The following is an 11,024-nucleotide window of genomic DNA, read 5'->3' as shown; positions in this document are numbered from 1 at the left end:
AGCCGGCGGCTATAGCCGCTCGCTGTATCACAAGGCCCCGCCCCCCGGCGCGCTGCGTCATTGGATGTGATTGACAGCAGCGCGAGCCAATGGCTGCGCTGCTTTCAATCCATCCACTACAGCCAATCAGCGGCCAGGCTGAGCGGCGAAGAGGACGGCGGGGGCGAGCGCGGGATTTTCGAGGGGTCAGGTAAGTAAAACGGGGGGACTGGGGGCGCCGGCAGTGTGAGATGTTTTTTCACCTTAATGCATAGAATGCATTAAGGTGAAAAAACCTTTACCTTTACAACCCCTTTAACCTCTTGCCGCCCAGGCCAATTCTGACACTTCTCTCCTACATGTAATAATCATAATTTATTTGCTAGAAAATTACTCAGAACCCCCCAAACATTATATATATATACATATATCTTTAAGCAGAGAAAATAAAATGGAAAGAAACTGTTTAATGAATAAAAAAAATAAAAAAAACAGTAAAGTTAGCCCGGTTTGTTTGTATATTGTGAAGGATGATGTTACGCCGAGTAAATAGCTACCTAACATGTCATGCTTTAAAATTGCGCACACTCACGGAATGGCGCCAAAATTCAGTACTTAAAAGACCTCTGATGTGAAGAGGGACCTCTAATGTGATGGGGACCCTCTGAGGTGATGGAGGACCCCTGATGTGATGGGGGAACCTCTGATGTGAAGAGGGACCTCTAATGTGATGGGGAACCTCTGAGATGATGGAAGACCTCTGATGAGATGGAGGACCTCTGATGTAATGGGGGACCTCTGATGTGATGGAGGACCCCTGATGTGATGGGGGACCTCTGATGTGATGGAGGACCTCTGATGTGATGGAGGAACCTCTGATGTGATGGGGGGACCTCTGAGATGATGGAAGACCTCTGATGAGATGGAGGACCTCTGATGTAATGGGGGACCTCTGATGTGATGGGGGACCTCTGATGTGATGGGGGGGCCTCTGATGTAATGAGGGACATCTGATGTGATGGGGGACCTCTGATGTGATGGGGGACCTCTGATGTGATGGAGAACTTCTGAAGTGATGGGGGACCTCTGATGTGATGGGGGACCTCTGATGTAATGAGGGACATCTGATGTGATGGGGGGACATCTCATGTGATGGGGGGACCTCTGATGTGATGGGGGGACCTCTGATGTGATGGGGGACCTCTGATGTGATGGGGGACTTCTGATGTGATGGGGAACTTCTGAAGTGATGGGGGACCTCTGATGTCATGGGGGGACCTCTGATGGAATGGGGGAACCTCTAATGTGATAGAGGGGCTCCGATGTGATGGGGGAACCTCTGATGTAATGGGGTATACTCTGATTTGATGGGGGACTTTGATGTGATGGGAGAACCTCTGATGTGATGGGGAACCTCTGATGCAATAAGGTGTCTCTGATATGATCATGTGATGGGGGATCTCTCATGTGATGGGGGGCTCTGATATCACGGTAGGACATTTTTAACATTTCAGACTGGGGTACCTCCAGATTTTGCATGTTTTTAAAGGTTGCTGTCACTGAAAGAAGGTTGAGACAGCAGCCCAGTTGTCCTAAGTTACATGTTTAGAGTTACAGAGGAGGTTTAGTGCTAGAATTATTGCTCTCGCTCTAACGATATCGATGTATGTAACCTGTGTGTATCTGGTTCTGATACTAGCCCATGCCTCACCAGCCACTCACCTCGCCGCACGTCCCTGCTTTCTATGGACACATGTATAACACATGGATCTGAGCCTGAGGTGGAAAACTCTTTATTCATATACAGGAAATATAGAGAATCAATGACAGTCGCAGTTCGGTATTGCCATAGGCGGTGACAGGCCAAAGTGACTTGGAGGGTCAGGTTGGACGTTGGTGGTGCGGGTTTGGTCTGGCCAGGTCCGGTTTTGGAGATCGGTGTTGGGGTCACCAGTCCATTTATCCTTCCGTTTTGTGGACCTTGATTAGACTGAGGCAAAGGCCGAGGGACTTGTGGCACGGGTCACACAGACAGTGGACACAGGAGCTCCAGAACAACTTCATACAGGCAAAGTTCATGTTCCACATGCGTATGCAGGGCCCGACACACCAGATGTGGCAGCACTGGACGCTGGCGAACTCCAACGCCCAGCAGAAGGCCAGCGGGCAACCGCACAGCACGGACAGCACGATGTAACAGCAGTTCTTCACCCCGTTGAATGTCTTGTAGGACATCCCCCAGACACCCGGGATACTGTACGACCCTTCCGGCTCGCCGAAGGCGTCTTCAAAGAGGACCTGTTAGTAGAAAGGACAGTTTACTTGGGTGCATCAGCCGGAAGGGGGAGCAAAAAGGGAAAGAACTACAACCTATGCTGCTGTATTACACCCGGGAAATGGAAAACCCTGCAAAAGCCCAACTTGAGTGTTACAAGCATTGACCTGAAATACCACATAGGCCAGGAACTTTAGTAAATAAGAATCCTAAAGTAAAAATGATCGTATTGTAACTGCCCATTGAGTACCTACAGTATACTCTGGGCCAGAGTTTCTGAACCAGAGTACGGTCTGAGTTCCTCCATGGTTTTTTGAGCTAGGGACCCAATTGGCCATGGATCGTCATGAGTTGATGGGGGGCCTCTGACCTGAAGGGATGACTCTGATGTAAAGGGGGAACTCTGATGTGATGGGGGGCCTCTGATGTGATGGGGGAACCTCTGACATGATGGGAAAGCTCTGATGTGATGGGGGACTTCTAATATGATAGGGGAACCTTTATCGTGATGGTGGGACCTCTAAAGTAATGGGGGGATCTCTGATGTGATGGGAGACTTCTGATTTGATTGGGGACTTCTGATGTGATGAGGGAACCTTTGATGTGATGGGGAACCTCTGATGTGATCAGGCTCTGATGTTGTGGGGGGACCTTTGATGTGATGGGGGAACCTTTGATGTGATGGGGGAACCTTTGATGTAATGGGGGAACCTCTGATGTTGTGGGGGGACCTCTGATGTGATGGGGGAACCTTTGATGTGATGGGGAACCTCTGATGTAATGGGGGAACCTCTGATGTAAAGAGGGATGTCTAATGCAATGGGGGACCTCTGATGGTATGGGGAGGGGACCTCTGATGTGATGAAGGACTTCTGATTTAATGGTTGGGACCTCTGATGTGATGGGGGGAACCTCTGATGTGAAGAGGGACCTCTAATGTGATGGGGAACCTCTGAGATGATGGAGGACCCCTGATGTGATGGAGGACCCCTGATGTGATAAGGCACCTCTGATGTGATGGGGGACTTCTGATTTAATGGGGGAACCTCCTGATGTGAAGGGGGACCTCTGAAGTGATGGGGGACCTCTGAAGTGATGGACTTATGATGGGATGGGGGAACCTCCTGATGTGATGGGGGACTTCTGATTTCATGGGAGAATCTATGATTTCATGGGGGACTTCTAATGTGATGGGGGGGGACCTCAGATGTGATGGAGGGGCTCTGATGTGATGGGGGACATCTGATGTCATGAGGATGCCTCTGATGTGATGGGCACCTCTAATGATATGGGGGACTTCTGACGTGATGAAGGAACCTCTGATGTAATGAAGGAACCTCTGATGCAATAGGGTGTCTCTGATGTGATCATGTGACGGGGGGCTCTGATATCACGATAGGACATTTTTAACATTTTGGACCAAGAAGAAGACCAAATGAGATTCTATAAATTAATACTGAAGACCCTTCTTACACAGTTCCATGCATGAGGGGTGTTTATAGGGTTCACAAAGGTTAGTATGAAGCACAGATCTAAAACTCGGGAACATGACCTTAAACTAGCAGAGCAATCAACTTATGATCCTGCACACATGCCCACTGCTTACAGAAAATGCCCCTGACCTGTGCATCATTGTGCATCCATTCCATATGCTTGTATTTGACATCCCATACATCCCATACATCCCATACATCCCATACATCTCATACATCCCATACATCCCATACATCACAAGCATTCCCATACATCACAAGCATTCCCATACATCACAAGCATTCCCATACATCCCATACATCTCATACATCCCATACATCTCATACATCTCATACATCCCATACATCTCATACATCTCATACACCTCATACATCACAAGCATTCCCATACATCACATACATCACATACATCACATACATCACATCCATCCCCTACCTCCCATCCATCCCATCCATCCCATCCATCCCATCCATCCCATACATCCCATACATCCCATACATCTCATACATCTCATACATCTCATACATCTCATACATCTCATACATCTCATACATCCCATACATCCCATACATCCCATACATCTCATACATCTCATACATCTCATACATCTCATACATCTCATACATCTCATACATCTCATACATCTCATACATCCCATACATCCCATACATCTCATACATCTCATACATCCCATACACCTCATACACCTCATACACCTCATACATCTCATACATCTCATACATCTCATACATCTCATACATCTCATACATCTCATACATCTCATACATCTCATACATCTCATACATCTCATACATCCCATACATCCCATACATCACAAGCATTCCCATACATCCCATACATCTCATACATCTCATACACCTCATACATCTCATACATCTCATACATCTCATACACCTCATACATCCCATACATCTCATACATCTCATACATCTCATACATCCCATACATCCCATACATCTCATACATCTCATACATCTCATACATCTCATACATCTCATACATCTCATACATCTCATACATCTCATACATCTCATACATCTCATACATCTCATACATCTCATACATCTCATACATCTCATACATCTCATACATCTCATACATCTCATACATCTCATACATCCCATACATCACAAGCATTCCCATACATCCCATACATCTCATACATCTCATACACCTCATACATCTCATACATCTCATACATCTCATACACCTCATACATCACAAGCATTCCCATACATCACATACATCACAAGCATTCCCATACATCACATACATCCCATCCATCCCATACAAGCACATGGGCTGGAGGTGAGAGGTGGATCAGCACAATGAATGTGCCAGGACAAGTAGATGTATCTTATCTCTGCTTCCTTTCACCACTCTGCATATCACACATATAGATGAGAAGAGGGTACAGCAGTGGGGAAAATTAGCAGGAGGGGTTCAGAGGTTGAACAGAAGAGCAGGAGGGTACAGCAGTGGGGAAGATGTGCAGGGAGGTACAGTGGTGGAAGAGATGAGAAGGGGGTTAAGCAGTGGGACAGAAGAGCAGAGGGGTTCAGAGTTGGGGCAGAAAAGCAGAGGGGTTCAGAGTTGGGGCAGAAAAGCAGAGGGGTAAAGCAGTGGAGCAGATGAGAAGGGGGGTTCCAGGGCTGGGGCAGGAGAGCAGGAGAGTACAGAGGTGAGACAGATGTGCAGGCGGTACATTGGTGGGGCAGATGAGAAAGCGGGTTACAGTGGTGGAGCAGAGGAGCAGATGGGTTCAGTGTTAGGACAGAAGAGAAGATGAGTAGTGAGACAGAAGAGCATGGGGATACGGTGGTGAGAAGATATGCAAGGGGATACAGTGGTGGTGCAGACGAAAAAAGAGGTACATTGATGGGGCAGATAAGCAGGGGAGTTACAGTGGTGGGACAGAAGATCGAGGGGGTACAGTGGTGGGGCAGATGTGCAGAAGGTACAGTGGTGGAGGGATGAGAAGGGGGTTCAGCGGTGGGACAGAAAAGCATGGGGATAAAGGTTTTACATGAATAAATAAAAGCTGCTCATTGTAAGCACCCCTGTAAGTGGTAAATGGTTTGTCTCATCCCTGTAAACTGATGCATTCTGCAGGAGAGCTTGTACTTTTGAAAAACAACAGACTTACTGGCTGGCTGGTTCACCAGGTGAAAATAGAAGAAAGAAAGCCTAAAAAGCAGTGGCGGCTGGTGGTAAAATGTTTTTTTTGGGGGGGGGGGGGGGTGGCAAGCACACACCATCCCCCCCCCCCCCCGTCTGATTGGTCAGGCCATCAGGAGCACCAGAGCACATACCCCATCTATGGCGGGCAGCGCTTCACCTGGGTGACGGGTGGTGGCTTCTCCTTCTCCTGCTCTCCTCTGCAGGCATCATGGTGGCTTCAGTCTCCTCCCTCCTCCTTCTCGACGGCCAATCGGAGCGCTTGTTCTTTCGGCCAATCAGGAAACAGGTCTCAGACCCATTTCCTGATTGGCCGGGAGGAGAATCAGTGTGAAAATAGAGAATATTCATTCGCTATTGTAACACAACTGGGTGCTTCGCGCCCCGAGCCCACCCTTTTTTTGAAGCCAATTAGAGCCTCAGGCTTTAATCACATGCTTCAAAAAAAAAAACACACCCCCACCATCGGAATCCATGCGTCCGGCGCCCTATATGCAGATCAGGGGGCCGGACGCATGGATGGAGAAGCTGCAATTGGTAAGCTGCAATATAATAAAGTTTGCTTTTAATAAGCAACGACAAGATCGTTCCCCCTCCCTTTAGATTGTAAGCTCCATGAGCAAGGCCCTCCTGTCCCTTCTGTATTGAACTGTATTGTAATTGTACTGTTCCCCCTTCTACACTGTAAAGCGCTGCGCAAACTGTTGGCGCCATATAAATCCTGTATAATAATAATAATAATTATTGCTGAATAAACAGGCCCATAGCAGAAAGGTACACATCGCCTTGTCTATAGGGGGCGCACAGGTGCAGGAATTGATAAACAAGTACGCTGGTCCAAACAGAGCATCCCTGTTTAGCGCATCCCTGAGACGGTGGGATAACGGTCAGATGCCGCCATACTCACTCTGACGTGCTCGTTCATGTTGTTGGGGTCTCGGTTCTCCATGTCCAGGGGCATGGGCTCGCTGGAGATGTTTTTAGGCTCGGCCATGTTGGATGGAGATCAGCTCTGTGCTTCAGGTGAGTCTCTGCATCCCATCCATCCTGGGAGGTTTTATATACCTGCAGGGCGAATGTTACTATGGGACTGAGAATCAACAGCTCCCTCCTTCCCCTCTACTGCTATGGAGACCGGGGAAGGGATGGGCAGAAGATGGATGGAGCACACAAGTCACCGGATCGGGTCACCTGACCGCCCTGACACTGATCCCGGACGGGATGGGACCGCCCTGACACTGATCCCGGACGGGATGGGACCGCACAAACTCCACAAACTCTGCACTGTGTGTACATCGTCACAATCTAATACATCTAATTCTAGAAGTTTCCATTCACTTTAACAAAAAAGTCATTTAAAACTTTGCAAACTTTTCTTTTTTTTTTTTGTTGTTCGAAATTCATTTGGGTAAAAGTTTGACAAAAAAAAATAAAAAATAAAAAAATCCTCTTTATGTACATCGTCACAACATAATCCATTTTATACTATAAGGAGCAATAAAAACAGGAATACAAATTTACAAAAATACAAATACAAATTTGTTTACAACGTCACAACATTTTTGTTACAAATTACTTTGTTTTCTATTTTCAAGTAAAGAAGAAAAACGCTCTGTGAAGCTCATCACAATCCGATTCATTTTATACTTGGAAAGTGGAGTTCCGGGTTAATAAACACAAAAACACCCGCAATATACTTAAAGTATTAAGTCTCGGTTCACACTGGGGCGGCTTCAAAGTCAAGATGGGGACACCTGATGTAAGGGGGCACTCTGATGGGGACACCTGATATAAAGGGGCACTCTGATGGGGACACCTGATATAAAGGGGCACTCTGATGGGAACGCCTGATCTAAGGGGGCACTCTTATGGGGACACCTGATATAAGGGGCACTCTGATGGGGGCACCTGATGTAAGGGGGCACTCTGATGGGAACGCCTGATGTAAGGGGGCACTCTGATGGGAACGCCTGATGTAAGGGGGCACTCTGATGGGGACACCTGATGTAAGGGGGCACTCTGATGGGAATGCCTGATCTAAGGAGGCACTCTGATGAGGACACCCGATGTAAGGGGGCACTCTGATGAGGACACCCGATGTAAGGGGGCACTCTGATGGGGACGCCTGATATAAGGGGGCACTCTGATGGGAACGCCCGATGTAAGGTGGCACTCTGATGGGAACGCCTGATGTAAGGGGGCACTCTGATGGGAACGCCTGATATAAGGGGGCACTCTGATGGGGACACCTGATATAAGGGGGACACCTAATGTAAGGGGGCACTCTGATGAGAACCTGATGTAAGGGGGCACTGTGATGAGGATATCTGATGTAAGGGGGCACTCTGATGGAAACGTCTGATGTAAGGGGGCACTCTGATGGGGACACCTGATATAAGGGGGCACTCTGATGGGGGTGCCTGATATAAGGGGGCACTCTGATGGGGGTGCCTGATGTAGGGGGCACTCTAATGGGGACACCTGATATAAAGGGGCACTCTGATAGGAAAGCCTGATTTAAGAGGACACTCTGATGGGAACGCCTGATATAAGGGGGCACTCTGATGGGGACACCTGATATAAGGGGGCACTCTGATGGGGACACCTGATATAAGGGGGCACTCTGATGGGGACACCTGATGTAAGGGGGCACTCTGATGGGAACACCTGATGTAAGGGGGCACTCTGATGGGAACACCTGATGTAAGGGGGCACTCTGATGGGAACGCCTGATGTAAGGCGGTACTATGTTGGGAATTCCTGATCTAAGGGGGCACTCTGATGAGAACGCCTGATGTAAGGGGGCACTCTGATGGGAACGCCTGATGTAAGGGGGCACTCTGATGGGAACGCCTGATGTAAGGGGGCACTCTGGTGTGGGGCACCTGAAGTAAAGGGGAGTTCTGAAGACATAACTGATGTAAAGGGGCACTCTGTTTGGAACACCCAATATGAGGGGGCACTCTGATTGGGACATCTGATCTATGAGGGAATTCTGATGAGAAAACCTAAATCTATGGGGGCACTCTGATGGGGGGAACCTGAAGTAAAGGGAATCTCTGATAAGACACACCTGATTTATGGGGTCACTCTGATGGCACACCTGATGCAAACGGGCACGCTGATGGGAACGCCTGATGTAAGGGGGCACTCTCATTGGGACATCTGATCTATGAGGGCATCCTGATGGGGGAACCTGATCTATGGGGGACATCTGATCTATGGGGGAATTCTGATGGGCACACCTAATAGAGGCATTCTGATGACTAAACCTAATCTATGGGGGCACTTTGATAGGGGGACCTGAAGTAAAGGGGCACTTTGATGCAGAAACCTGAAGTAAAGGGAATCTCTGATGACACACCTGATTTAGGGGGGCACTCTGGTGGCACATCTGATGCAAAGGGGCACACTGATGGGAATGCACTCTGATTGGGACATCTGATCTATGGGGGCATTCTGTTGGGGGAACCTGATCTATGGGGGCACTCTGATGGGCACACCTGATCTATGGGGCACTCTGATGGAGACATCTGATCTATGGGGGCACTCTGATGGAGACATCTGATCTATGGGGGCACTCTGATGGAGACATCTGATCTATGGGGGCACTCTGGTGTGGGGCACCTGAAGTAAAGGTGAGTTCTGAAGACATAACTGATGTAAAGGGGCACTCTGTTTGGAGCACCCGATATGAGGGGGGCATTCTGATTGGGCCATCTGATCTATGAGGGAATTCTGATGAGAAAACCTAATCTATGGGGACACTCTGATGGGGGGACCTGAAGTAAAGGGTCACTCTGATGACACACCTAATGTAAAGGGGCACTCTGATGGGGAAACCTGAAGTAAAGGGAATCTCTGATAAGACACACCTGATTTATGGGGGCACTCTGATGGCACAACTGATGCAAAGGGGCACGCTGATGGGAATGCCTGATGTAAGGGGGCACTCTCATTGGGACATCTGATCTATGAGGGCATCCTGATGGGGGAACCTGATCTATGGGGGCACTCTGATGGGCACACCTGATCTATGGGGGCACTCTGGTGGGGGACACCTAAAGTAAAGGGGAGTTCTGAAGACACAACTGATGTAAAGGGGCACTCTGATGGAAACACCCGATATGAGGATGCACTCTGATTGGGACATCTGATCTAAGGGGGAATTCTGATGGGCACACCTGATCTATGGTGGCACTCTGATGGGAGGGACCTGAAGTAAAGGGGCACTCTGATGACACACCTGATGTAAAGGGGAGCTCTGATGGGGACATACTCATAGCACAAACCTGAGATTGAGATTGAGCGCAGTGTATAGAACAAGCTGGTTCAGAATAGGGAATGTACAGCACAGTGAACTTATCAGTCCTTTTCTCTGTAGCCTCAGCTGCACAGATGAATGAATAGGAAGCTCTCTGAGGCACAAACTGAAGCATAATAAACACAGTTTATGATGCTTCAGGGATGAATGGACACAGGAGTGATAGGTATCGATCGGTCACTGTGTTCATTCAGGAAAGAAAGGGGCCAGTAAATGATAGATTTACCAGCCCCTTGCCTCATTCTCCATCTTCAAACCTCCCCATGTGTGCCCGGGAGAGTAGAGGCAAGAAGCCGGCAGCGCTGCAGGGGGAGGGGGCCCACAGGGGGGCCCGGAAAGCAGATGGAAGGGGCGGCGCATGTGTTAGAACCAATCATCATGCAGTGCAGCCAGAGGGAGGAAGAGGAGGAGAAGCCGGCAGGGTTGCAGGGGAGGCAGAAGATGATCGGCATCTGCAATACAACAGTACAGCCGGACCTCCGGCTCAGCAGATGCCCGGGCCCCCATTTTGTATTGATGGGGCCCGGGCCCAGTACAGGAGGGCTGACTGTGTACTGTCTTATCAGCAGACCTGTAATCAGTTACAGCTGTTTTTTTTTTTTCCTTTTGGGATAAAGGTTTTACATAAATAAATAAAAGCTGATGATTGCAAGCACCCCTTCTAGTGTGAAGTGGTTTGTCCTCTCCCTTTAACTGCTACATCTGCAGGACAGCTTGTTCTATTGAAAAACAGCAAACTTAATGGCTGGATCA

At 48.6% G+C, this 11,024-nt stretch overlaps 1 protein-coding gene across 1 annotated transcript; it reads right to left on the bottom strand.

Annotated features, from left to right (window-relative positions):
* Window positions 1-1,756: 1,756 nt before the first annotated feature.
* On the bottom strand, window positions 1,757-6,997 carry LOC143927427 (caveolin-3-like). Its single transcript, XM_077451504.1, has 2 exons — window positions 6,855-6,997; window positions 1,757-2,277 (listed from the first exon to the last, which is right to left on the bottom strand). Exons 1-2 carry the CDS (start codon window positions 6,939-6,941, stop codon window positions 1,939-1,941), a joined length of 426 nt encoding a protein of 141 aa, XP_077307630.1. The 5' UTR covers window positions 6,942-6,997; the 3' UTR covers window positions 1,757-1,938.
* Window positions 6,998-11,024: the final 4,027 nt, after the last annotated feature.

Source organism: Lithobates pipiens, unplaced genomic scaffold (genome assembly GCF_037356315.1).
Source record: "Lithobates pipiens isolate NorthernLeopardFrog02 unplaced genomic scaffold, aLitPip1_a1.2 Scaffold_23, whole genome shotgun sequence".
In the NCBI taxonomy this organism is placed as follows: domain Eukaryota; kingdom Metazoa; phylum Chordata; class Amphibia; order Anura; family Ranidae; genus Lithobates; species Lithobates pipiens.
Note: the sequence above shows the minus strand (reverse complement) of the source record. Positions and strands in the feature narration are given on the sequence as shown.